Below are 23593 nucleotides of genomic sequence, written 5' to 3'. Positions count from 1 at the left end.
CTTTGATTTGAAATCGTTTCGCGATCAGAAAAAGGAAAAGCATCTCTCAAATGTTCGAAGAATATGTACAGAAATGTTAGTCATTTTTGCACTTAGGAAGATGAATTTGATCATTTTATCATGTTTCTTCAAGAAAACGAGGATACCTTTAAAACAACACCAGAAAATCCAGACACATTAGGCCTCTCTTGTTGTCACATTTATCAAGCAGCTAAAGGAAGGTTTTGTACGTTTCCGAACATGGAAACCTTGTTGAAATTTTTTTTAATTAGCATTTCTGAAACCTGAATAATGACCACTCAAAATGTAAAATACCTTTTCCACAATATTTCTATATTCATCTATACGATTAGTAAAATTGTTTCACCAAGAAATCAATGATTTAGTAAAAATTTTACTTTTTCTATGCTGAATCATCTATTTTACTAGGTCTTTTTGCTTTGCATTATATAGCTATTAGATTAGGTAAGGGTAAGAACATTCATTATATATGTAAAGTTTCATAATTTTTACTTTCCTAGAAGGAATTTACTAATACTGAAATTGAAGCAAAGTGTCAGATGTGTACAGTATAAAATTTTATTAATTTGAAAACAAACATACAACAAAATAAAAAATATCCTATACAACAGCAAATTTTGCCTTTTGTATTGTTTTTAGTCGCATTATTTTTGTTTTGCACTCTGAGTCTTATTGTATGCAATATGCATAATAATATGATTATCTCTCCTCAGCATCCATCGCACCGGTGACGAGAATGCTTGCAAAGAACTGTTTGCACACTTTCAAGAAAAATTACCTCTGTTGATCCATTGGGTCCCCGACATAGGTACATCAAAAAATACTCTGCAGAATATTGTTCAAGTTATTCGTGAAAATCCTTCTTGGACAGTTGCACATATTGCAGCTCATTTTGGATATACAGCTTGTTTTAAAGATGAAGTTGTTCAAAGGTATGTGTTTAATTTTGTTAAACTGCATTTTATAATATGTTTTTGAAGTTTTGACATTTTTGAAAATGCTGACACAATTGCAAATTCTTTTAGCATTATGACTTCACAGTTAATGCTGAGTCTAATTGAGCGTTGGTGCAAAGTATACTTATTTCACTAATTTAGCAGAAATTTTTAACCATCTAATAATGTTGAATAAATTATAAATGATTATCATTATACAAAACTTTAAAAAAAAACAAATTGCTCAATGCTTCCAACATGATTTGGAGACATGTCCAGAGCATTTTTTAAGATAGGGACTATGCGACACCAAAGTCGCCTAGTGAAAAAAAATTGTTGCCTGGAAGATGAAAAATCAAACCACTTGGCGACATTAGAAAATCTAATATTTGATCATTCCTCATTTTTGTAAACTGATTTTAAATCTTTGCGAAACCTTTTTTTTTTTTCCTTTCCTGAGCGACGGCTATCTGTCCGAGAATCCTAAAAAAGCGCCGAAATTAAATCCACTAATATCCCTTCAATCGACTCCATCAAGGAATCCCCTCGCCTTCAGCAAAAGCATTTCCTGTTTTGTGTCTGAATCTGAAGCTGCAAGCAAAAAGAGGTATTTTACCAAGTTTACAGAGACCAAATGCAAGGTCGTTTCCAGTCGTTTTCTAGAATTCTTATAATTGCTTCTGCTTTAGGCTAACTGACGATCACACTACTTTTGTTATTTTATGGCTTTCAGGAAGTAATCGTTTAAGGAATAATTATCTTATACAGGGGTAAGGATTGAAAGAAAGGGGGATTCACACATTGAAACTTGAAGTTACCATAAGTTTCTAGCAGAGTGAATGATCTTTGTTTTGCAGAATATCGTTGCTTGCACCACTGATCCTGCTTGTACTCCGTTTTCAGTTCTCTACCCTAACGCAAGTTTTTTTTTTTTTTTTTAATTCCACTATAAGTTGTTTTTTAGTTCAGAAGAAAAAACCGTGCACATAAGTATGAAGAAGGGACATTTTTAGATAGCTTCTATAAATAAATGAGGCTAGTTATCCTGCAATATTTTATAAATTGTATGCTTTGTTTTTCACATTTCATTGCTGCTATTATTTTTTAAAAGGAAGGGGTTGAGGGGGGAGAGGCAATTGGGTTTTAAAAAAATATGTATAATATAAATTTTCGATAGGCTGGGTCGATCCTAGCAGGTGTGCACCTCACAAGGGCGGCCAAAGCAAGGGGCGGCCGCAGGCAGCTAGCTTCTTATAGTTCTTTTAATCAAGCAAAATTCCTCAAGAATTTCTCACAAGATAACTTATAATAAGTCAAATAAATATGCTGAATTTTAAATGTTCAATTGTTAAAGTGCCGATTTCCCAACAGCATAGCATAGTTTAAGAAAAATAGATTGTTAGGGAACATTGTGTTGGTTCATTGTCCATTAATATCTACTTTTTACACACATGCTTCATTTGGTTGCAAAATTTGTAACAGAACCGGTAATCAGGCATGGATACAGGGGAAGGGAAATGAGGGAAATGCCCCCCCCCCCCTGAAGCATGAAAGGGTGCCTTTTAAAAGGAGCACTCATTTGCCCAGGGTGGCCACTAATGTTTACCCCCCAAGCTTTTATAGACCTAAACAATAAAGACATATTTTATATAATACTAGCAAAAATACCCGGTGTTGCCTGGGTCAGTAATAATTATGAGAAACAATCGTTACTTGCCCTTGTTTTCTGTTTTAAGCGAAATAATTTAAAACAAACCTTTTTGACGTGATTAAAAATCGAGCTTCTTCCTTACTTATTAAACTAAAATAGCAATAAGTATAAAGAACAAAATAGTATTCAATTAGAAATGAAAGCACGACATTTAAGCATATTAAAAATTTGAAGAATTTCCAAAACATGAAATTAAACTTTACATGTTTAAAAAGATTTATCTGTTAGTACTTTTATTTTAAATCTAAAACCTTCTCTGTATGGCTATTGATGTACGAACTGTTTTAAAAAATGTAGCTGCCCGTGTTCACCTTACACTTGCTTTAGTTTTTTTGGGAAATTTCAATTATTGTGGGCATTTGGTGCGGTTTAAAATATTACCAAATTTGCGTGAATCATTATGGGACACTTTCGATAATACTCCCCCCTCTTATTAATTTTTATTATAGAAATATTGTCGCCAGATGCTGAGATACTTTTGGTCAAAATAAAATGATGCTAAACAGTTTCATCCGAAATGTTTCCAAAATAAGTAGTAAAATTTGGCGATTGTTTGAAATCGTGCAAAAAGAAAAATTAATGGAAGTTTTTGTGCGGTTTATGGATTTGCCTAATTTAGTTGTTGAATTATTTTACACAGGATTTTTTTTTTTTTTAAGTATCTCTGATTGGCGATATTTTGTTTATATGGTGAAAGCTAAGAAACATTATTATGTAGTCTTTGGGCTTATAAAGCGACAGTGGAAAAAACTGCCAAATACATCAGCTACTGAAATCTTTCTGAAAAAATTCTGGCGATATTTCTGCTGGTTGGTTGGATATATTGAGCAAGTGTCCAATCAGCATAAATAATAATAATAAACCATTAATTACATAAGTTCCGTTTAAAAGTAAAATGATCAGCCAAATCCATTTATTTTTAGCCAATCTTATGGAAAAATGTTTCTTTAAGATTTGACTTGAGAAAAGCCTCAAAAAGTCAGACGAAACACAAAAATATTCAACAATACAACAATTCTTGGGAGTTGAGATGACACACTAAATAATGACTTGGGTTGATGAAACCCTTCGAACAGGGAACAAAAAAGCTCATAACTCGTTTTTTATACAACTTAGAAACTTCGAACAGATGCTATCTTCAGCAGAAAAATTGGCGCTTTCGATGGACATATAATGTTAATATGTGCACTTTTTTTCCACTCCCATATTGGGGCATTTATGCGAAAATTGGGACTAAAATTGGAATAAAAAGGGAACTATCAATCGGATTTTTTTCGAACTGGTCTATAAACCTTCCCGGTACCAAACTGAACAAACGGTGAAAGTTTCAGCGAAATCTGCCTGGTAGTTTCTGAGATCTTTGGGAACAAATTTATCAAACTCCATTTTTATATATATAGATATTTTAAAAAGCTATGCTGATTAGATACTCTCGCAAGCATTTCAAACAAATTCTGTTTTCAACAATCGCGGATGCGTGGAGAGACAGTGGAAAATTGCGACTCCGCTGAGAGTCAAACATATATGAATGACAAACTAAAATTTTGTAATTTTCCCCCTTTACAACATTTTTTTCGAATTAAAATCACGAATAAACTGCCAGGTTTCAGATCAGGGCTCTTGCCCCGGGTAGTAAATTTAAACGTGGCTCCAAAAGGATGCAATGACCTCCTTGACGAGACTAAAGAAGGCTTAAAATTGCGTTTTTAGGACTTTAATTTTGGAAAATTTTGCTGTTTGAACCACTGATCTTAAGGACCCAATTAAATCTCTGATTCACCCCTTCCACCTTAACTTAATCAAATATAGCCTGAAAATGTTGGCTTTAAAATCTAAAATGTGTTTTCAGAGGACAGCCCTTCTTAATGTCATTAAAATTTGCTTAATGATATTTTTCGTATCTTTTTCGAAATTTTTGCGATGGAGGGCTCTGAAATCCATTCCCAAACATTACTACCAAAGATAGTCTCAATTAGCGTCTTTAGAGAGCCCCTAATCCCACCCCCTCAGTTTGAAATTGACTTCAGTTTCAAAAAACAGTTCGTGAGGGCACACTGAACCCCCTCCTGCTCTTTGTCCCATCATTATCAAACAATGCGTAAAATATGAATTTCTAAAAAACTCTGGAGGAGAACTGTCTGGATTATGTAACTTTTCATGGCGCTAGGGCATATACCCATTAATCGTCAAAGTGAGATGGACAAAGGTCTATAATTGTGTTTTTCATATATAATAACAAAAAATAACCCAAACATCTGCTGAAGCTTCCCAGTTTTGTTAACGTCACCAAAGATAGCATAAAATTGCTTTTTTAAAAATATCCACTTGGAAGCCCCAAAACCCTTCCTTCCCAAAAATAGCCTATAATAGATTTCGGTTCTGAAAAATATTTTGGTTCGGAATCTTTTCACGTTTCCCCTATTGTTTTCAAATCTTGCCAAAAACGGGTTTTTGAAAAAATAGTACCGAGAAATTACCGGAGGATAGCCGCCAGATCCCCTACCGTCATTAAAGACGGCCTAAACTTGCGTTTTAAACTTGTATTTCGAAATCTTTCGATGATTGACGATTGAATCTCCTCACAGACGTCAACAAAGGTAACCCAAAATTGCGGGTTTAAAATTTCAGTTTCGGAGCTTTTTCGGGAAGAACACCGATCCTTCCTTAGCTACGGTCTTAAAAAATAGCTTCAAATTGATTTCAATTTTGAAAGAATTTTAGGAAAGAACTGCAACATTAATTTCACCTAAAGTCTCGAAAAAGTTCCTAAAATTGCGATATTTGATGTCAATTTCGAAAATTTCTCCATGCACCTTGAATATACTTGACTCTTTTGTCCTTGCAACCAAACACAACTAAAGATTAACTAAAAATATTTTTCATACGCCAATTTCGATAATTTTCTTGGAGCAATCCTCCTCCCCCGAACCCCTGACACCTCCCCCACGCTTCCCCTTCCTCCGTCCCTTCTCTGATGTCACCGAAGAAAGACTATAAAATGAGTTTTTATGACCAGTAAATTTTGGTATCTATTACTTTCTTCAAAGATATAAATTGTACCTAAGGAGTTTTTTACTAAAAAAATTTCTTCCATTTTATAAGATAATTCTTCTGTCCCCCCCCCCCCTTTTTTTAATTCGAACTTGGCATAGAAATTTAAAGAAAGATATATATAGACGTTAAAGATTAGGCAAAATATGCAAATTACTCTTGAGGGGCGGCACATTAGGTCTTTGCACACGGGCGGCCGACACCCTAGGATCGGCCCTGAGCTTTAGTATGTTAAGAGATATAAATTAAAGCGATTTTCATTTGAAAATTTCCTCTGAGTCAGCTTTTTTCGTTCATGTGACGAAACCAGAGATAGGACATGTCATTAGAGTTCACTAGGAACTCGGAAATACGCAAATCTGATTGGCTAGTTCATGATCACTTGATGTCACGTGATAGTTTTCTGACGTCATATCACGTGGTCTTCTCGTTGTGTAGGGTTCCTTAGTTTGAACTTTTATCGCCAGAAAAAAAATTACTTGTCTTGAGTGCTTAGTGCTTGTAAAAAAAAATAACGATTCCTTCACTAAGCATCGGACAGATCGGCGTTCACGGAGCCAGCCGTAGCCATGGATAGGAGATATAAACAAGGCTGGAAATCAGTGTTCCTGCTCCGAATTCGTAAGTTTTAGTGAAGTATTTTAGGATCTTTTAATAAGTTTTGAACTCATTGCAGCTGCAATTCTTATTGTATTCATTATTTAAAAACTCGCTGCTAACAGGAGGTTTGAAATAGAGAAAATGCTTTGCGGCTATTCCATTGTGACGGGTGTGACATTCAGACACTATTTTTGCTGGTTAACCAACATTTTGAGCACTAAATCGTTGACAAATACTAACAAAGTATTTCAATCATATTTAACTATGATTTGCTTGAATAATTTAATTGAAGCAAAACTGTAGGACTTTTTTTTTTTAAGAAATTTTTAAAATCTTGTGCCTAAATTTGTATTTAAACTTCAATTTCGAAAACTTTCGATAGGAGATAATTGAATCTCCCTCCCTCTAGCAACGTCAACAAAGATAACCGAAAACTGCTTGTTTAAAACTTCAGTTTCGGAAAATTTTCGGGAAGAGCGCCGATCTTTCCTAAGCTGTGGTCACAAAAAATAGCTTCGAATTGATTTCAGTTTTGAAAGAATTTTAGGATAGAATTCCAACATTACTTTTCCCCTGAAGTCTCGAAAAAGTTCCTAAAATTGCGATATTTGACTTTAATTTCGAAAATTTCTCCATGCACCTTGAATATACCTGACTCTTTTTCTACTTGCAACCAAACTCAACCAAAGATTACTAAAACTATTTTTCATACGCCAATTTCGATAATTTTCTGGGAGCAATCCCCCCTCCCCTGATTCCCCCTCCTCCGTCCTTTCTCCGATGTCACCGAAGACAGACTATAAAATGCGTTTTTACGACTAATAAATTTTAGTATCTATTACTTTCTTCAAAGGTATAAATTCTACCTAAGGAGTTTCTTATTATAAAACTTTTTTTCCTTTTTATAAGTTCATCATTCTTGTTTCTTTTTTCTTTTCTTTTTTAAATAGAACTTGATATAGAAATTTGAAGAAATATTTATATGGACGTCAAAGATTACTCAAAATATGCAAATTACTCTTGAGGGGCGGCACATTTGTTCTTTGCACACAGGCAGCCGACACCCCTAGGATCGGCCCTGTCAATAGGAGTTTTTTGTTTAAACTATTTTTACATCGAAAAATTGAGGATGAGGAAAATAGTTCTTTAACTAAAAAAAAACGTACCAACTGTTTATACTGCTTAAGCTTTTTATTTATTTATTTTAACTTAATTATTTTATGACTTTTCACAGGGTTGCCACGCCTCAGGGCATTCAAAAAGGGAGAAGGGGATTTCACAGGGGAAACATGAAGAAACAGGGAAAATACAGGGAATTCAAAAATAAACAAAAAGCCAGGGAATTTTAAAAACCAGGAAAATCCAGAGAAATTTATAATTTTTTTTATTGAAGTTGTAAAAATCACTGCCATAATATATAAACTACCAAATGAATGTTTTTTTAATCATAAACAAAATAAAAAATGGTAATTTTAGTGTTTTTTTTTAAAGTAAATATTAAAATTTTTATCATGAAAGCAAAATTTATAAATTGTTTTATTGGACACGAGTCCTGAATTTTATACTAACTTTACTTAGAGAGCATGAAATTAGTGATAAATATTTATTGTTCGGCTTACTTTCACATGTTTTCTCTTATAAAGTCCCAGTAATGAATGGTAAAGAGAGATATTTTTTCTTTGAAAAAAAGTTTAATAAATTCAATCACGAGGCTATTCTTTCAGTTAAAATAAATTCATCTTTGTTTCTTGATATTTTCATTTATTTGTCCCCCCCCCCCCCCTTCCCCACCCACTGTGATGAACTATCGAGATATTAATGTTCTTTTTCAAACATCAGGGTTCGCTTATTTATAATGTTGCAGATTCATACAGGGAAAACACAGGAAATTTTTTCCCTAAAATGGAGTGGCAACCCTGATTTCATTCTTAAGAATGATGATTTACTTATGTCCCCTCAAAGTTCACAACTTTAGGAAAAATTCTTAAAATAAATATATTCAATAATGTAGACTTTTTATCAATTAATCACATCTCACAGCTCTTTTATCTTTCACCCTCCCCCCCACACCTTTTTTTCTTTCTCTTTCCTAGTAGGTCTAAAAATAAGAATGTCTTCAAAATGCTATGCTTTGGAAAATCTTTCAGCCCACCAAAATAGAGAGCCAAATATTGTTTCCAGGGCTTCAATTTTGCAAAACATTCAGCAGAGAGCTACCAAGCATCTTGCCTTCTAACAACATCAAAAATCGTTTTAAGACTGGTTTTTTGAAGCTTCAGTTTTAAAAAAGTGCTTAGCCCTTAAACGTTACCAAATCTGGTCTACAGTCGCGTTTTTAAGACTTCAATTTCGAAAAATTTTCAATGCACATCTTTGCGTTGAAACTATGATAGCTTTGTGGTAGCTATCATATCTACATGTGATAGCTTTTCTAAGACTTTAATTTATAAAAAATTTCACAGAAGGCCCCCAGAACCTTTTCTCTCCGCAATATCGCCAGAGACCGTCTAAAACTGCGTTCTTAAGACTAAAATTTCAAAATTTTCCGAGGGTAAACCCTCAACCTCCCCCCCCCCCTTTCGTCAAATGAGGAAATCTTTAAGAGTACCCCCCTAAAACTATACTATGGTTGCAACACTGCCCCCTTCTCGCAAAATTTTCAAAGTTGGTCTCAAATTGGGTTCAATATCTTCAATTTCAAAAAATTTGAGTGTGGGAGGAGGAATAGATTTTAATCTCGTTTTTTAAAAAATCAGTTGGGGATTGTCCCGATGTCCATCCCTTACCCTAACGTCAGTAAATGTAAACCTGTAATCGCATTTTTAAGGCTTACCCAATCGCATTGACGTTAGGGTAAGGGATGGACATCGGGACAATCCCCTACCTAACAACAATAACCTTACATCAATAAATGTAAGACCTGTAATAGCATTTTTAAGGCTTCAATTTCTACAAATTTGTGCTGAGCCCCCTCTGCTTTTTTTTCGCCAAAAAAAGTTTAAAATTGCGTTTTGATACAACAATTTTTTAAAAAATTCTGAGGGACAATCCCTGGAACCCTGTTACCTCTATCAGATGGGAATTTATTTTCCAATGTGCCCCTCACCCCCCCCCCAAAAAAAAAAAACTATTTTCTTGAAGCACCACTGCTGTCCCTCTCCCCCTTCTCCCAATTAGAGTCCTGGATACCCCACTGCCATCACCAAATCTCTTCTCCTCTAACATTACCAAAGATCGCCTAAAATGTGTTTTAAGACTACAAATTCGAAAACCCTGGACCCCCTTAACTTCAGAGTTAATATTATACTTACACTTAGGTTCATATCGGCTTCCTCTTAAACCAGCAGTTCTATACAGTTGCCTCAGAACAAACAGTGCTGATTACAGGAATACCACTTGGAGGCGATGATATATGCACAGGTTTGTCAAGAAAAGAGGAAAATTATTGGGAAGGTTTACAGCCTTTATGTTAAACTTGTGTCGCCTAGTAAAAATTCCTTAATAAATGCTCTAGATATGTTTCTTGACTTATCTCTCTTTCTTTGCATTCATAAAATGTAAGTTAAGGTACCATTTACTCATTTTGTACTTCATGTACCATTCTTCCTTTCATCATAAGGCACAACTATGGTTCTTATAAGAAGAAAAGAGTAATATTTTTTACTTCCTTGTGCAAAGCAAAGGAAATACTGTATTCATAAAATGTTTTTCGCTCATATTTCAGCCAAAATCTCCACTGAAAGAATTTTGTCCCGTTTTTAAAGTGCATGTATTATATTTGAGAACTGTAATTCAGTAAACTTAAATGTTTGCACACATCGCATACTTAATACAACACCTGCCGCAAGTCAAAAATTGTCGATTTTAAGTTATACACATGTCTTGGTGCATTTTCATTTGTTCTATTAAAATGCAAGACAGCCACAAACCAAAAAAGAAATTAGTCCTTTTTTTGAGATGTGCCAGTGTGTTGTAAGAATTTAAGCTAAGGCGCATTACATTTAAATTGATTTTCAAAGTAGTTTTTGCAGGTGTGAAAGTGTTGTACTAAAGTTTGCAATATGGCCCCTAAAATAACAATTTTGACCCATAGGCGGATTTAGGCTGTGAAATCTGGGGGTGCAACAATATCGGGGGGGGGGGGGGGTACGTACAATGCTGCCAATGGCGGCAATGGTTATTAGGGCGACTATTCTAGTCAACACATGGGCATGAACGACTATTTTGCAATCAATTGTAAAAAAAACCGGTGACTATTTTAGTGAATTTTACTTTCTTTTCCTCCTAGAAGAAAAAAATAAGTTGAAAAAAATGAAAATTTGCTTATAAGTTTACCGCCTGGGGGGGGGGAGGAGGAGGAAAAGTTTTACAGCGTTTAATTTTTGAAAAAATCGTTCACTATGAGGTAAAATGAAATGTAATAAACATTCACGACCATAGAAATATCATGTTTATATTTTTGTTTAAAAAATTTCGTTTTTGCCGATCGCGATATTTTTAAAGGTATCGTTTTTCCGAGTGCAATTTTTGTAAACGGTTAGATTTTGCAAACGCGATTTCTGTAAAAAGTTTGTTTCCACTACTGCTTCTTTTTTAGTGTTTTTCGGTTTTTAATTGCTTGTATCCGTATTATGCATTCATTTTTTGAAAACGATGGCTAATTTTCTCTCGATCGAAAATATCACGATTGCAGTGCTTCTAGCTCCTTTTATACAGTCAGTCTTTTACTGTTGCATTTAATTAACAGTCAGACAAAGAGAAATTATACCAGAATGTGTCAATACTGATTTCTCTAGTGTTTATTCAAAAGAGTTGGACTAAAGTTTGGAATATGTTTTTTAAAGTTTTCTTTTTCAGGGGTTGTTTAGGAAAAATTTGCTCCACGTATAGGTCTATCCCACTGCTGTGAGTGGTGTCTATTGAAGCTTCATTGCGTTAATATAATATAAATGACATTTTTTAATAGGTAAATGACTATTTTAGAAACTATTTTATGCATATGGTAGCTACTTTTCATCGGCTACTAAAGCAACTATTTTTGGTAGAGAAACTCAGTGGCAACCTTGGGGGGTATTCCCAGGACAAACAGGGGGTCTGGGGAAGGGGGCATTCTTTCAGAAATCTTTGAAAATTTACAGTAAAAATGCTGGTTTTTAGTTGATTTCAGAGCGATTTTATAGCACTGTTTACTGGAGTGATGTGTAAGGACTTGACTTTAAACAGTTTATATCGTTTATGAGGAAGTGTATTATTACAATATTCACATTTTTTGACTTTATTAGCTATGGTTTCAAATAAAAAGAAATTGTAATGATTTTCCAGTAAATACCCAATTACAGAATATACATACAGTAATTCTGTAATACAGCACTGAATAATAAATCATTTAAGAAATGTGTTAATTTGATGCATGTAATTATTTATTGTCTTTCTTTTTTTAAATAGATAAAAATTCTTCTTAATACGTAGCACAATTTTTCTCGCACTGGCGATGTGTGTAGTGACCGGGTAACATAATAAACTGCTTAATATTGTATTTTTGGGTTTGCTTTCAAGTAAATTTACTTGCATTGTAGCTGCAGATAAATACAGTGGCTCCCAAAAGTCTTCGTACACCTACGACTTTCAACGAAATAGGCCCCAATCCATTGGTTAGAATTGATATTTCGAAATAGGTATTTAATTATAAGATCTATGATTAATTTTTACCAAAACTACATGAAAAGTTTTTAAAAAATATTAAAACTTAATTTTTAAAAAATCAAAAACCAAAAAGTGCCGGAAATTCTATGTCACAAAAGTCTTCGTACACTTTATAAAATGTCTATTTATTATTGAATAATCTAACTTTTGATTAAGTTATTAATTATAGAATATAATACAGTATTCATAACACCTTTTAAACGTCTGGGAATAGATTTCATTCTTTTTCTTTATTTTTTTTTGCGTACTTTCTGAGTAAGTGTTCAACCACACTTCGAGTCTTACTGTTTCTAGCTCTATTTTCGTTTTAAAGCCGTATTTTCGTAATCTAGCCTATAGATATCTCTAAATACGTTACATTAAGTTCAAATATAGAGATTGAGGGGTTTTTTCTGAATTTTAGGACGATTTTTGAGGCACTAGACGCAAACGTTGAAAACCGAGTGCTTCATATCGTTATCTTGATAAAAAAACAAAGTTGTTTCCAATAACCAAATTTTTGGTTAAGAGTTCAAAATTGGTTTTTAAAATATTTAAAGGAACAGTATGATTCATTATTTCATCAAAAAATTCCAAACTACCAAGTCCTGATGCTGTTATGCACCCTCACACTAGAACACCTCCACCGTCGTGATTAACTGATTCAACTAAGTTCTTAAGATTAAGTTCCTAATTTTTTCTTCTACTTACAATTATGCAACAATTAAACCAAAAATGTTAAATTCATTTTTATCTGTAAACAAGACGTAATTCTAAAACGTTTTTAGCTTATTTATCCTCGATTTTGCGACGAAAAGTGTAAGCTTTGTGTTTTTCGTGCGAGGAAGAAAATTTCTGCGGGAAGAGGCCCCATTTAATCCAGCTAATCAGAGAACTTGGTGAAAAATTTTAGGTGAAAATGAAACGTAAAATTTTTTTTAACTCTGTAAAAACTTTTACAGCACTCAAATGTGTATTTTTTATAATTTTTTCAACTTTAAATCTCTGATCACGTTTTGTCAACTTTGCCGGTTGACCTTTTCTTACCTTGTTTTCGGTCCGATTCCTTTGTTTAAAGCATTTTATCAAGCAATCTACTATACAAACAAATAAATTAACTAATTTAGATTCATTTCAAACCAATTTACCGCAACTGTGGGAAACAAATTCGAATTTTGAATGGTGTTTGCGGTTTTTTATGAATACCAGCGATTTTATAGCAAGAAGCACAATATTAAGAAATAAATAAACAAAAAATTAAAGCCAAATGACTTATAAGGGTCAACACAATGCAAAAATAATAATAAAACGGCATATGATAATTTTAATCATGAATTTATTCGAAAATATTTGAGTGTACGATGACTTTTGTGGCGTGTTATTTCTCTGTCTCTTCGTTTTCTGACCCATTTCAAAAAGTAGATCCGTTAATATTTTGAAAAAACCAATGGGTTGTATTTAGAATGACATAGGAATGATGTGAAAAAATATTGGACTCCGTATTCGAATTCAGTTTCGAGTTATTTTGGTTTTACTAAAACATTTCAAAGTGTACGAACACTTTTGGGAGCCACTGTATAAGTTGTTTTACGAAATTCCTGAGGAGAAATTCAAATTTTCTCCTGATAAAATATATTTCATTTATTTTTATTTATTGTTTTTTTTTTTTTTTTTTTGTTGAAAATCCGACCAAAAATGTTGGGGGTGCGGCGCACCCCCTGGCACCCCCGTAAATCCGCCTATGTTTTGACCATAATTGAGTTAATTATGACACGTTTTTGTGTGATGTCTGTTGTAGAGGTTTTTAATACTCATTTAGATTTATGGAAGGGGAGGGGGGTTGTCAAACTTCTCTTTTTCTGCATGTTTAATATGAATTTAAATCTTAATCGTAAATTTATTTTTATTTCTTGTAAATTCAGTACTTTATTAAAATATGTATATTGATCATGTTGAAGATGTTATAAAAATAACCACAAAGTCAAATATAATTTCAGCAACATATGCAAAACATAAATGCAGCTCTTGCAAATCATAGAGATCTACAATTGAAAGTGATTTTGAAGCCCTATAAAAAGTACTTCTGACTTTGCCATCCTCATTAATTCGTTTAGCAATATAGTTCCCTAATTCTTTTCTAAAGACAAAATAGATTTTTGTTAATGATGAGGAGATGATTTCAGCTTTATCATGATTTAGGTCTTTCTTGCCAAATCATCATAGTTTATTTGGTACAGTTTTTGTTTTGCTTCGTTAATGAAGGGTTTTATAAACCTAAACTGGCAATTTGATCTAACTTCATGAATAGCTTAACTACTTTTCTCTACTGTTCCGCCTGTACAGAATCTTCTCTGAAGTGAACAAAACAAGTATATTGACTTATTTCAACCAAACCTAGAATAGTCAGATCTACTTATAACAAAGCAAACAATAAAATAGTCACACTGAAATCATTATGCAAAGAAACCTAAATGAGAACACATGAGATCTCATATAAGATATTATTCAAAAAGCTTCAATAAAAGATATGAACCTCATTTTTAAAAACTAAAACATCTTCAGATATAAATGTGTAGGAAAGAGCTAAAAATTTTGATTAAGGCTAAGAAAAAGCTAATAATTATGCCTGGTAACAGAGTTGTTTGGTTTGAACAACGTTGCTTTAAACCATGATTTAAACCATGGTTTAAACCAAGTGTTTTTTTTTAAAAAACCTTGTAGTTTTTTCCAAAATTATTATTATTATTTATTTATTTATTTATTTATTTTTTTGAAAAACTTCATTGTTTTCCCCAAATGTTTTCATAAATTTTACAGATTATTGCAAAGAGTAAAATCTAATTGATGCAAAGTAACTAGCAGAGTTTTATGGATAAATTGCAGATTTAATAAATTTAAAAACTTATATTTTTTAAGGTAATGCAAGTTTTTCTAAAAGTACATGGAAAAAAATCCAAGTAGCTCTTTTTTAATTTATTCAATTATTATAATTTTTCAGTCTTTTTCATTTCAAAACAATCCAAAAAGCATATTTCAACCAAAACTTCATTTACTACCTAATTTGCTTGATTACTTAAGGTTTATTGAGATAAATTATGTACCATTGAAGCAATGCATAGTGTATATAAATTTTAATGCAAGAATAGTCAAATGACAAGAGAAAAAAAACTAAAGAAGTTCAAGTACATTCAGAGAAGGCATAAAATTGTGCTTATACCTGCACACCTTTTGCATCCCCGATAAGGGCAGAGCAAGAAAAGAAAATATATAAAATTATGAAAGCAGAAAATATTTATGTTCTCAGTGCTCTAATAAAAAAAAATTACTGCCAAATTTTCAACTTTCAAAATGCTTTTTTTATCCCAATATTATAAAAGCAATCTCATGTATGAATGGTGGAAAAATCAATAAACATTAATTTTTATGAGTCTTCATTAATGAAATGTGTTAAGAGTATTTTCATACTTCTACTCATCTTCATTCATTTTTTTTCCCTTTGATTGTATTCCTAAATGCATTAAAGCAGGAGAAATTATGTCTACAATGGAAAACATAATGATTTTCTTAAAACTTACTTGTCCTGTTTCTATAACTGTTGTCACTGATACATTAGGCGAATAAATTACATGGTTTGTAACTTTTTTTAAAAATCGTTTAACAAAATATGCATTGATCTTTAGATTTTTAAAGTTCTGTAACGTACATCAGACTTGTGATTAATTTATGGATACTGCAAAATACTTTCCATGTTTTAGAATGTGTGATTTTAATTTTACTTTTTTGATTTATTGTAGATAGCTCTGGTTATGAGGAAATTAATTGACAAGAATTTATTATTAGTTGTTTGTAATTAATAATGTCTGAACCATCACAGTAAATTATTTCTTTGGTTTTTTATACCAAAGCCCATTTATGTATTGTATTTTTTATAATAAAGATTTTCAAACAATATCATCCTATAGAAATCTCTATGTTTGAGTAAATGAAATTACAAGATTTTACTCTTAATTAATTAATTGCAAAGAAATTAGGTACAAATGTGCCCTTAACAATTAATTGATAAAATCGTCATGATTTTATTAAAATGAAATTGTTTTTCTTACAAATAGTGTTTAAAGCAAATAAACATGGTTTAAACAAACAAAAAAAAAAAAAAAAAACTGACTTAAACCAAAAACACTTTTTTTGGTTTAAAAAAAACGTTTTTTTTTTTACCAACCCTGCCTGTTAATTACTTCTTTGTGTTGTTCTCACCCTACAATGAAACATTTGAGGGTATCTTGGATGACTCAAAAATGGTAAACAGAAGTGTTGTGCTTAAGTTTTTCAATACATAATCTATATTATATAATAGTACATAATGTATATTATATAATATTTTTATCCTATGAATTATATTTTTATATACTAATATGATCAAAATTATTTTTTTTTAGCCAAATCAACATGATATGTAGTGAAAAGTTGATGACTCCTCTTCATATAGCAGTAAAAGCTAGACAGATTGCTGCTGTCAATGCTATTTTAGAATTGGATCCTAGGCTGGATATTACTGACATCTCTGGCGAAACTGTGTTTCACTATGCTGCTAGAACTTCCAAAGATATTATTCAGGTGAATAGATTCTTTCAATTATTCAATTTCTGAAATGTGGAGTTTCAAAAGAAAAAGCTTTGCTAATTTTAATCTTGGGTTGCAATGAAGCAATTAATTCACCTCAAGGTATATAGGTTTTGTTTGTATATGTTAAATGGCACCCAAATTTTGGGTTTCCATATGCATTTTTCTAATGAACTAAAAATAAGCCAATTTACGTGTATAATATGAATCATTTCTCGACTGTGAATCACATATGGAATTTATATCATTTTAATGCTTGAAGTAACAAGAATGCCTTCTCTTAATATATTCCTTCTCTTGGTGCATCTGCAATCAACAATAAACTGATTTTATTAAATGATGCATTAAGTACAATCAGTGAAACAAAAATATGAGTAATAAATTGAAAAATACTCTTGACTTGTGAGTACGGTAAAACTCGTTTAAACGAAGCCAGCTGCAAAAAAATTAAAATAATAAAAATTGTTAAGTAAATAAGCAATACCACTTTAAGGTTATTGGGCACAGAAAATCCTGCTGCAAACACCAAAGTACATAAAGTATGCATAATATGTCTTGTTAAATTTCAATTGTACTTTCAGATTTAGGTTACATTTATTCAAAAAATATAATGTTTATAAGTAAATCCATATGAGGCAGTGAGAAGCAAAGGAATGTAAGTGGCAAAATTAAAAATTTGGAGTAACCAGTACACATTAGAGGTGCGACATCGATGACAAAACATCGATGTTAGAAATTAAAACATCGATGGCATTGATACATAGACCAAAAAACATCGATGTTTCCAAACATCAATGTTTTAAAACATCGATCAATGTATAACAAACATTTTTGAATATACTACACTAATTTAAGCAATACAAAAGATTACTTCCCTGACGAATATGTTGAAAATACTGAACCTCAAATCATGAATATAATTTAATAAGAATAATTTCGGAACATCTTGGTATTATAGTAGGACAAAAATTGATAGTAAGACAAGCACCGATTAATACAAACTAGTTATAGTAATAAGGAAATATTTTCAAATTGAATGAAACTAAAAGTAAATTTATATCAAAAAAAAGAAACAATGTATCATAACACTTATCGTCAGTTGCTGCTGTACAGCATGATTTAGAAAAAAATTTCAGTGAAAGCCTACCTAGGATGTTATCTTTAAACTCATTTTACTCAAAACTTAAAAAATGTCCACTTTTATTCCTTTGCTTCTCACTGCCTAATATGTACTTAAAACATCTCATGTAAGAATTACTTTTGTACACGTGTACACTGTAAACGTTAAAATCCAGAGCTAAAGTTTCTGTAGTCTCCTAAATGGCATTTTCAAATCCCCTATTTTATCCAAAGCTCTTGATTAACTGAAGGTCGTGACTACTTCATAACTGAAGGTCGTGACCACTTCAATTAATCACGGTTTTACTGTTTATAGCGATTGACAAAACTGCGTAAACTTAGCATCAGTATTTATCACTTTAATACTTTAATATTACCTTGATTTTACTGCAAAATGTCTTGAGTATTTTTATTTGTCCTAAATTACTTCTCTGTTATTTTTATGTGATATAGGTTTTGTCAAAGATGTCCACCGCACAAGTTGTTATAAATCTACCCAACTATGATGGTCTGACTCCAATTCACTGCGCATGCAAAGAAAACAAAGTGGAATGTGTAATTGAATTCTTGAAATGCGGTGTAAATAACAAAGCTGAATGCATTCCTGATTGCAGTGGAAATAACTCAAATGCTGATCTAAGTAGTGGAGATAACTCAAATGCCGAACCAAATCCTCCTCGGTAAAGAAAACTCTTTAAATTTTTAATGCTGTATGAAACTTTGTTGTGAATCTTTTTTTAATGATGAAAATCAGAGGAAACTTGAATTTTTCAATGTATTTGAAGTTGAATAACATGTTTAATGTATTTAAGCCTGGTAGCAGAATTTTTTTCAGTAGTCTGCGACAGAGATTACAAAAACCCCAAAAGTAGTCAGCAAGGTAGACTAGCATTAGATTTGTCACACACTTACTAAAAATCAGCAAGAAGGAATGCTTGAGAATAAAATGTTAAATTTGAAAATTACAAGTAAAACAGTGGCTAAAAAGCTTCAAAGTAAAATAGAAATTGAGGCACAGGTAGCTATGGGTACAAGTGCTTTTGACTTCTTAACCATTGAGGACTAATGTATAGATTTAGCACCTTGTTTTCGTTCTTAGTTTTTTTTTTTTTTTTCTGTTTCACTTTGAACTTCACTCGCGTTTCTGCTATAACTTTGAGAAATTTGTGCAGAAAGCCAAAAAACAAATCCTTCCAATTCAGAAACAGTCAGCAAACCTCCTCAAAAATCTGTGATGGGCATCACAGCACCGTCCTGTTTCTGCTACCAGGTATAATATTGTTATAGTTATTATTTAAGGAAATACTTCATACTTAAAAATGCATAAACTCAGTCTTTGTCTGAAACGTGCACTAAAGTTATGATTTGAGGGGTTTCTTTTTTCTAAACTTGAAAATTGCATTTCTTCTCTTTCTTAGGATAATTAGAAGGAGTTATCAGTCAAAGCTTCTAAGGTACTTCTGTAATGATATAATACTCACATGTCTGTGAGCATTTTATTTCTTAAGTTCTACTTATATTTTAAGCTTGTTGATAAATATTCTCTGAGTTAGTTTAGTGTGCTCATTCCTTGTTTAAAATTATGGCCAAATTTGTTAATGAAACTTCTAGGATAAAATCTAATCATTGCTGCTTTTGTTTCTAAATTAAAGTTTAAGAAACTTTTTGGTTTTTAAGCTAGGTACAATATCACTCATCAAATTGCAACTGAAATAATATAAAATAAAAAAAAAAGAACTATACAGTTGAACCTTGTTAATGTCATATTGCTTAACGTGAAATATCACTTTACATGTAATATTTGTTTAGTCCCATGAATTCACAATCACTTTAACCTTATCGGATAAGATGAAATTCGGTTAACACAAAATAATTATCCTGGTGGGGTGAATTTTGCGTTAATGAGGCATGACTCTGTTGGCTGTTTTGACTTTATATAGATGTCATAATTCACCATTCATACTCTTCATCAGCAAATATAAAGGTTATCTTACCATAGTAATTTCTAATTTAATAAGGTTTTACAAATAAGACACACTTAAGGCTAAGAAGTGGTGACAAAGATTCAACACTTCATTTCCTATCTAAATGAGAGGGAAATTGCATCCATTAGAGAAATATCTATAAATTTCCAGATACTTTTTAATTGCGCTTTACACCTTGCTCTCTGTCAGGTTTCTTGAGAGTCTATATGTACTTCTTAAACAAGAAGTTCTGTCTAGAACTAGACGAGCCTACTTTCCCATATACCCATACTACTTTCTAGTACCTGATCAATGTTCTCAAAATAGCTAAAATCGCAAATTGTTTCAAACATATTTTTCCAACATTTTAAGCTACTTTCTAGGAATAAAATATTCCTCACTCATCTAAAAAAATTAGATCCCAAAAAAAAAAAAAAAAAAAACGAACAAATAAAATAGCAGCAACTTTTAAACAAAGCAGCTAATACACTTTTTTCCATTTAAAAAAAATTCAACAGCTTTCAAAACGAAAAAAAAATAATAAAAATTAATAAGCTCATTAAAATACATACATCCTATCAAAAAAAAATCGCTTCTTTTTCCCCTGTTGCCAAAAATAATTTTTTAAATGAATTAATGCACTTATCAAGATAAATAAAAACAATAAAATGTCAACATAAAGAAATACTTTTCATGGTCAAAAAAAAAAAGTCGTATGCGCGTATCTTTATGTAGAAACATAAATGACTTCGAGTTTATTCACCGAAAACTGAATACCTAAATAAAAACTTTAGCGTTAAAATAAAAACAAATCACATCAACAATAATTATTTCACAGTTAAAACCATAGCGTCGGAGTCGGAGTCAATCTAATTTTGGGATGAAGGAGTCGGAGTCGAATATCCAAGAATCGGAGTCAGTCATTTGTCCGTGTATAAATTTTTGCCTAAGCTAGGAAGTCATAGTCGAAGTCGGGGAGTCGGAGTTCGATTATTTGTCGGGCACAGGAGTCGGATTCGGATTTAGGTGCCCCTAAATTCTCGGAGTCGGAGTCTGGAGTTCGGCGTCAAGAGCTATTTCCAACAAAATTTGTTTGAAGTAAATCCGCCTTCAAGTACAGAATCTACATTGACTTTCAGTTTCCCCGTAGGCGCTTATGTTAAGGGATTTGAACTGTTCAAAATTGAACAGAAAATTGTTCAAATCAAAAAGATATTTTATATACAAGTTTTTCATCAAAAGCTTTTTCCTACAAAGTTTGTTTGAAGCAAATTCGCCTCACAGTTCGGAATTGACTTGAATTTCCCCGTAGGAGCTAATGTTAAGTTTTTTTGAACTGTTCAAAATTGAACAAAAAATAGTTCAAACCAAAAAGCGAAATATGGGAATCAGGTGTCCTTGCCGAGATCTTTCGAACAAAAAAAAAAGTTTGTTCGAATCGGACTATTCATTCAAAAGTTATTAGGGGGGGGACAGACAGACAGACCGACAGACATTTTTCCCCATCTCAATACCCTACTTTCCTATTTTTAATTTTTCGATATTTATTTAATTATTTTATATATTTTTGACTTTTTTTTTGTTTTTCGGGATATTTTTAAGATGCATTAAGCCTTCTTTCATGCTTTTTTCTTCTTTTTTTGACTTTTACTGGGAAAGTAGGCTAAAAAAACAGGTTTACAAATTGTATAGATAATGACTTAGCATTTTTATTTATTTATTTATTTATTTATTCAATAGTATTTTTTGAATTAGCTGTGGCACTACAAAATACTGTTTAAAAAAATTTTGAATGTGGCCTTTTTTTTCCCCTCCTTTCTATGGAAAAACAAAACAACCAAACAAGTCACTGACAAAAGTAAAGTACATGAACTCTTATTGAGGCTTTTGAGCCTAAACATTTTTGAAAGGCATCGAAAACAATTACATGTTTTCTTTGCATGTTCAAAAAAAAAGAACTGATTCTTCCCAAACAGAAATAGCAAAATTGCAGTTTTAAGTACACTAGACATTTGTTTTATGCAGGAGTTACGTTCCAAAAAAATGCCACCTAAATTAAGACTTAATAGTAATGTTAAAATAGTGATTTGATTCCATAGATAAAAAATACTTCGTTTAGCGATATATAAATATATATATTTAATAAGTTTAATGTATACTTATATCAATATATGAGCACAACGTGCATAAAGAACACAGAAATTAATTCAGTGTTTATAAAATGGAGCTGGTTATGATAGTCTTTTGACTGTCATTAAGAATTTTTCCCTGTAGTTCTTTACAGAGTACTAACACATTCATGCTCACTCTTGTCACTTCTTATGACGAGATTTTCTTTCACTAATAAATCAGAAAGATCATTTGTTATTGTCAAGGAATGGCTCAAAATTTTCAATGTGAAAATTTAAGGTTGTGTGTCATTGATATCAGTATTGTTGTTAGTTTTGTCCTCCTTTTTCCCTCCTAAAAACTCTTGTTAGTTCTGAATTGTTTGAGTGTAATCACTTTGCTTCTGAAAGTAGCTCTGGAACCAATCGCATGAAATGTCTCCAGTGGCCCAAACTCCATTATTAGCATGACAAAATGCAAGTTATTACTTGTAAACTGCAATCTCAAGAATTCGGACTTTGAAAAATTGGAACATTTTATCTGTTTGCATTGCTGCATCCAAGTAAAATCATAATATCTGCATAAAATAAAAAAAAAAATCAAACCTTAAACCGCATAATATAAACCCTTTGTTGAACATGGTCTACTGTACTAAGATGTATTCTGATATTATAGTAATAAGAATATTTATATGGATTTTTTAAATGGTTTCTTTCAGGGATCTGAAGGATATATTGAACACATATAGAGGTCATATTTTTGACATGGATATTAAATATGGTGGTACTCCTTTGCATTGGTCTAAAACCTCAGAGGTTAGATATTCATTTGAGCTTTTTGTCTTATCCTTCCCAATGTTAGAATAGTTTAGTGAATAATTCTATTGTTCACTAAACTATTTTTTCTAATTCATTCAATGCTGTATTGCTGATAAAGCAAGAAATAAATGTGTGTAAATGATAAAAGAGGGATTTTGAGTAAACCGACTGCAAAGTTTGGATCACAGGGTCGCTTTCATTGAGTAGTCTTCCACTTGAAGTGAGCTTCGACTTACATCTCTTGCAACAAAACAGATAAGTGTTTTGCCAACCGTATTCACTTGTTATCTCCAAATTTTCATTTTTGCCTCTTACAATTCTTTGCTTCTAGGTGCCTTACTTATTCAAATTTATATTCAGCTACATTTTGAATATATTTTTAGATTAAGCTTGAAGATCTTGGTTTGAAAGTATAATTAAGATGCAGAATCTGCAATATATTATCTAATTGATATAAATTAAATAATTGATAAAGAGAAATTTTTTGTTTTAAATCCCATCGGCTTCTTTTTTTTTTTTTCCTGGTTGCATCCAGGTAAAAAATAAAATACAAGTTGCTCCATAGAAATACCTATGGAGCAACCTATCAAAAATGATAATTTTTGAATGTTAAGCAACTGGTTGTGTAATCAATAGAATTTTTCAACATTGTATATGTTTTTATATATATATCTACAATGTTTAAGTCTTTGTCTATTCAATGAGCTTTCCTGATCATTTCTCTGTAACTGTTTTAAAGTAAAACTCAATATATATTTTAAAAAATCAATGGAATCTTAAGCTTAATTAATGTCATTTTGTATCTAATATGCATAAGCAATATAATATGCTGTTACTCATTCTATGATTGTGATGTGTAATGCAACCTTTATTGCTTTAACATAATATATACAGTTGTTTTGGCATGTGTTATTTGTGTGACAATCATTTTTTGACTATAAATACACTAAATTGATTTTTGAG

At 31.8% G+C, this 23593-nt stretch overlaps 1 protein-coding gene across 2 annotated transcripts in view; it reads left to right on the top strand.

Moving 5' to 3' along the window:
- The window catches only part of LOC129234595 (85/88 kDa calcium-independent phospholipase A2-like), a 58582-nt gene that overhangs the window by 2716 nt on the left and 32273 nt on the right, over positions 1 to 23593 (top strand). For both annotated transcript variants that reach the window (XM_054868619.1, XM_054868618.1), the window contains exons 2-5: positions 735 to 953; positions 16437 to 16614; positions 18193 to 18419; positions 22531 to 22627. In XM_054868619.1, the coding sequence (XP_054724594.1) occupies positions 735 to 953; positions 16437 to 16614; positions 18193 to 18419; positions 22531 to 22627 (721 nt within the window). The remainder of the gene's footprint in view (positions 1 to 734; positions 954 to 16436; positions 16615 to 18192; positions 18420 to 22530; positions 22628 to 23593) is intronic.

Source organism: Uloborus diversus, chromosome 1, assembly GCF_026930045.1.
Source record: "Uloborus diversus isolate 005 chromosome 1, Udiv.v.3.1, whole genome shotgun sequence".
NCBI lineage: Eukaryota > Metazoa > Arthropoda > Arachnida > Araneae > Uloboridae > Uloborus > Uloborus diversus.
The sequence above is the reverse complement of the archived record's forward strand: the minus strand, read 5'-3'. Positions and strand labels throughout refer to the sequence as shown.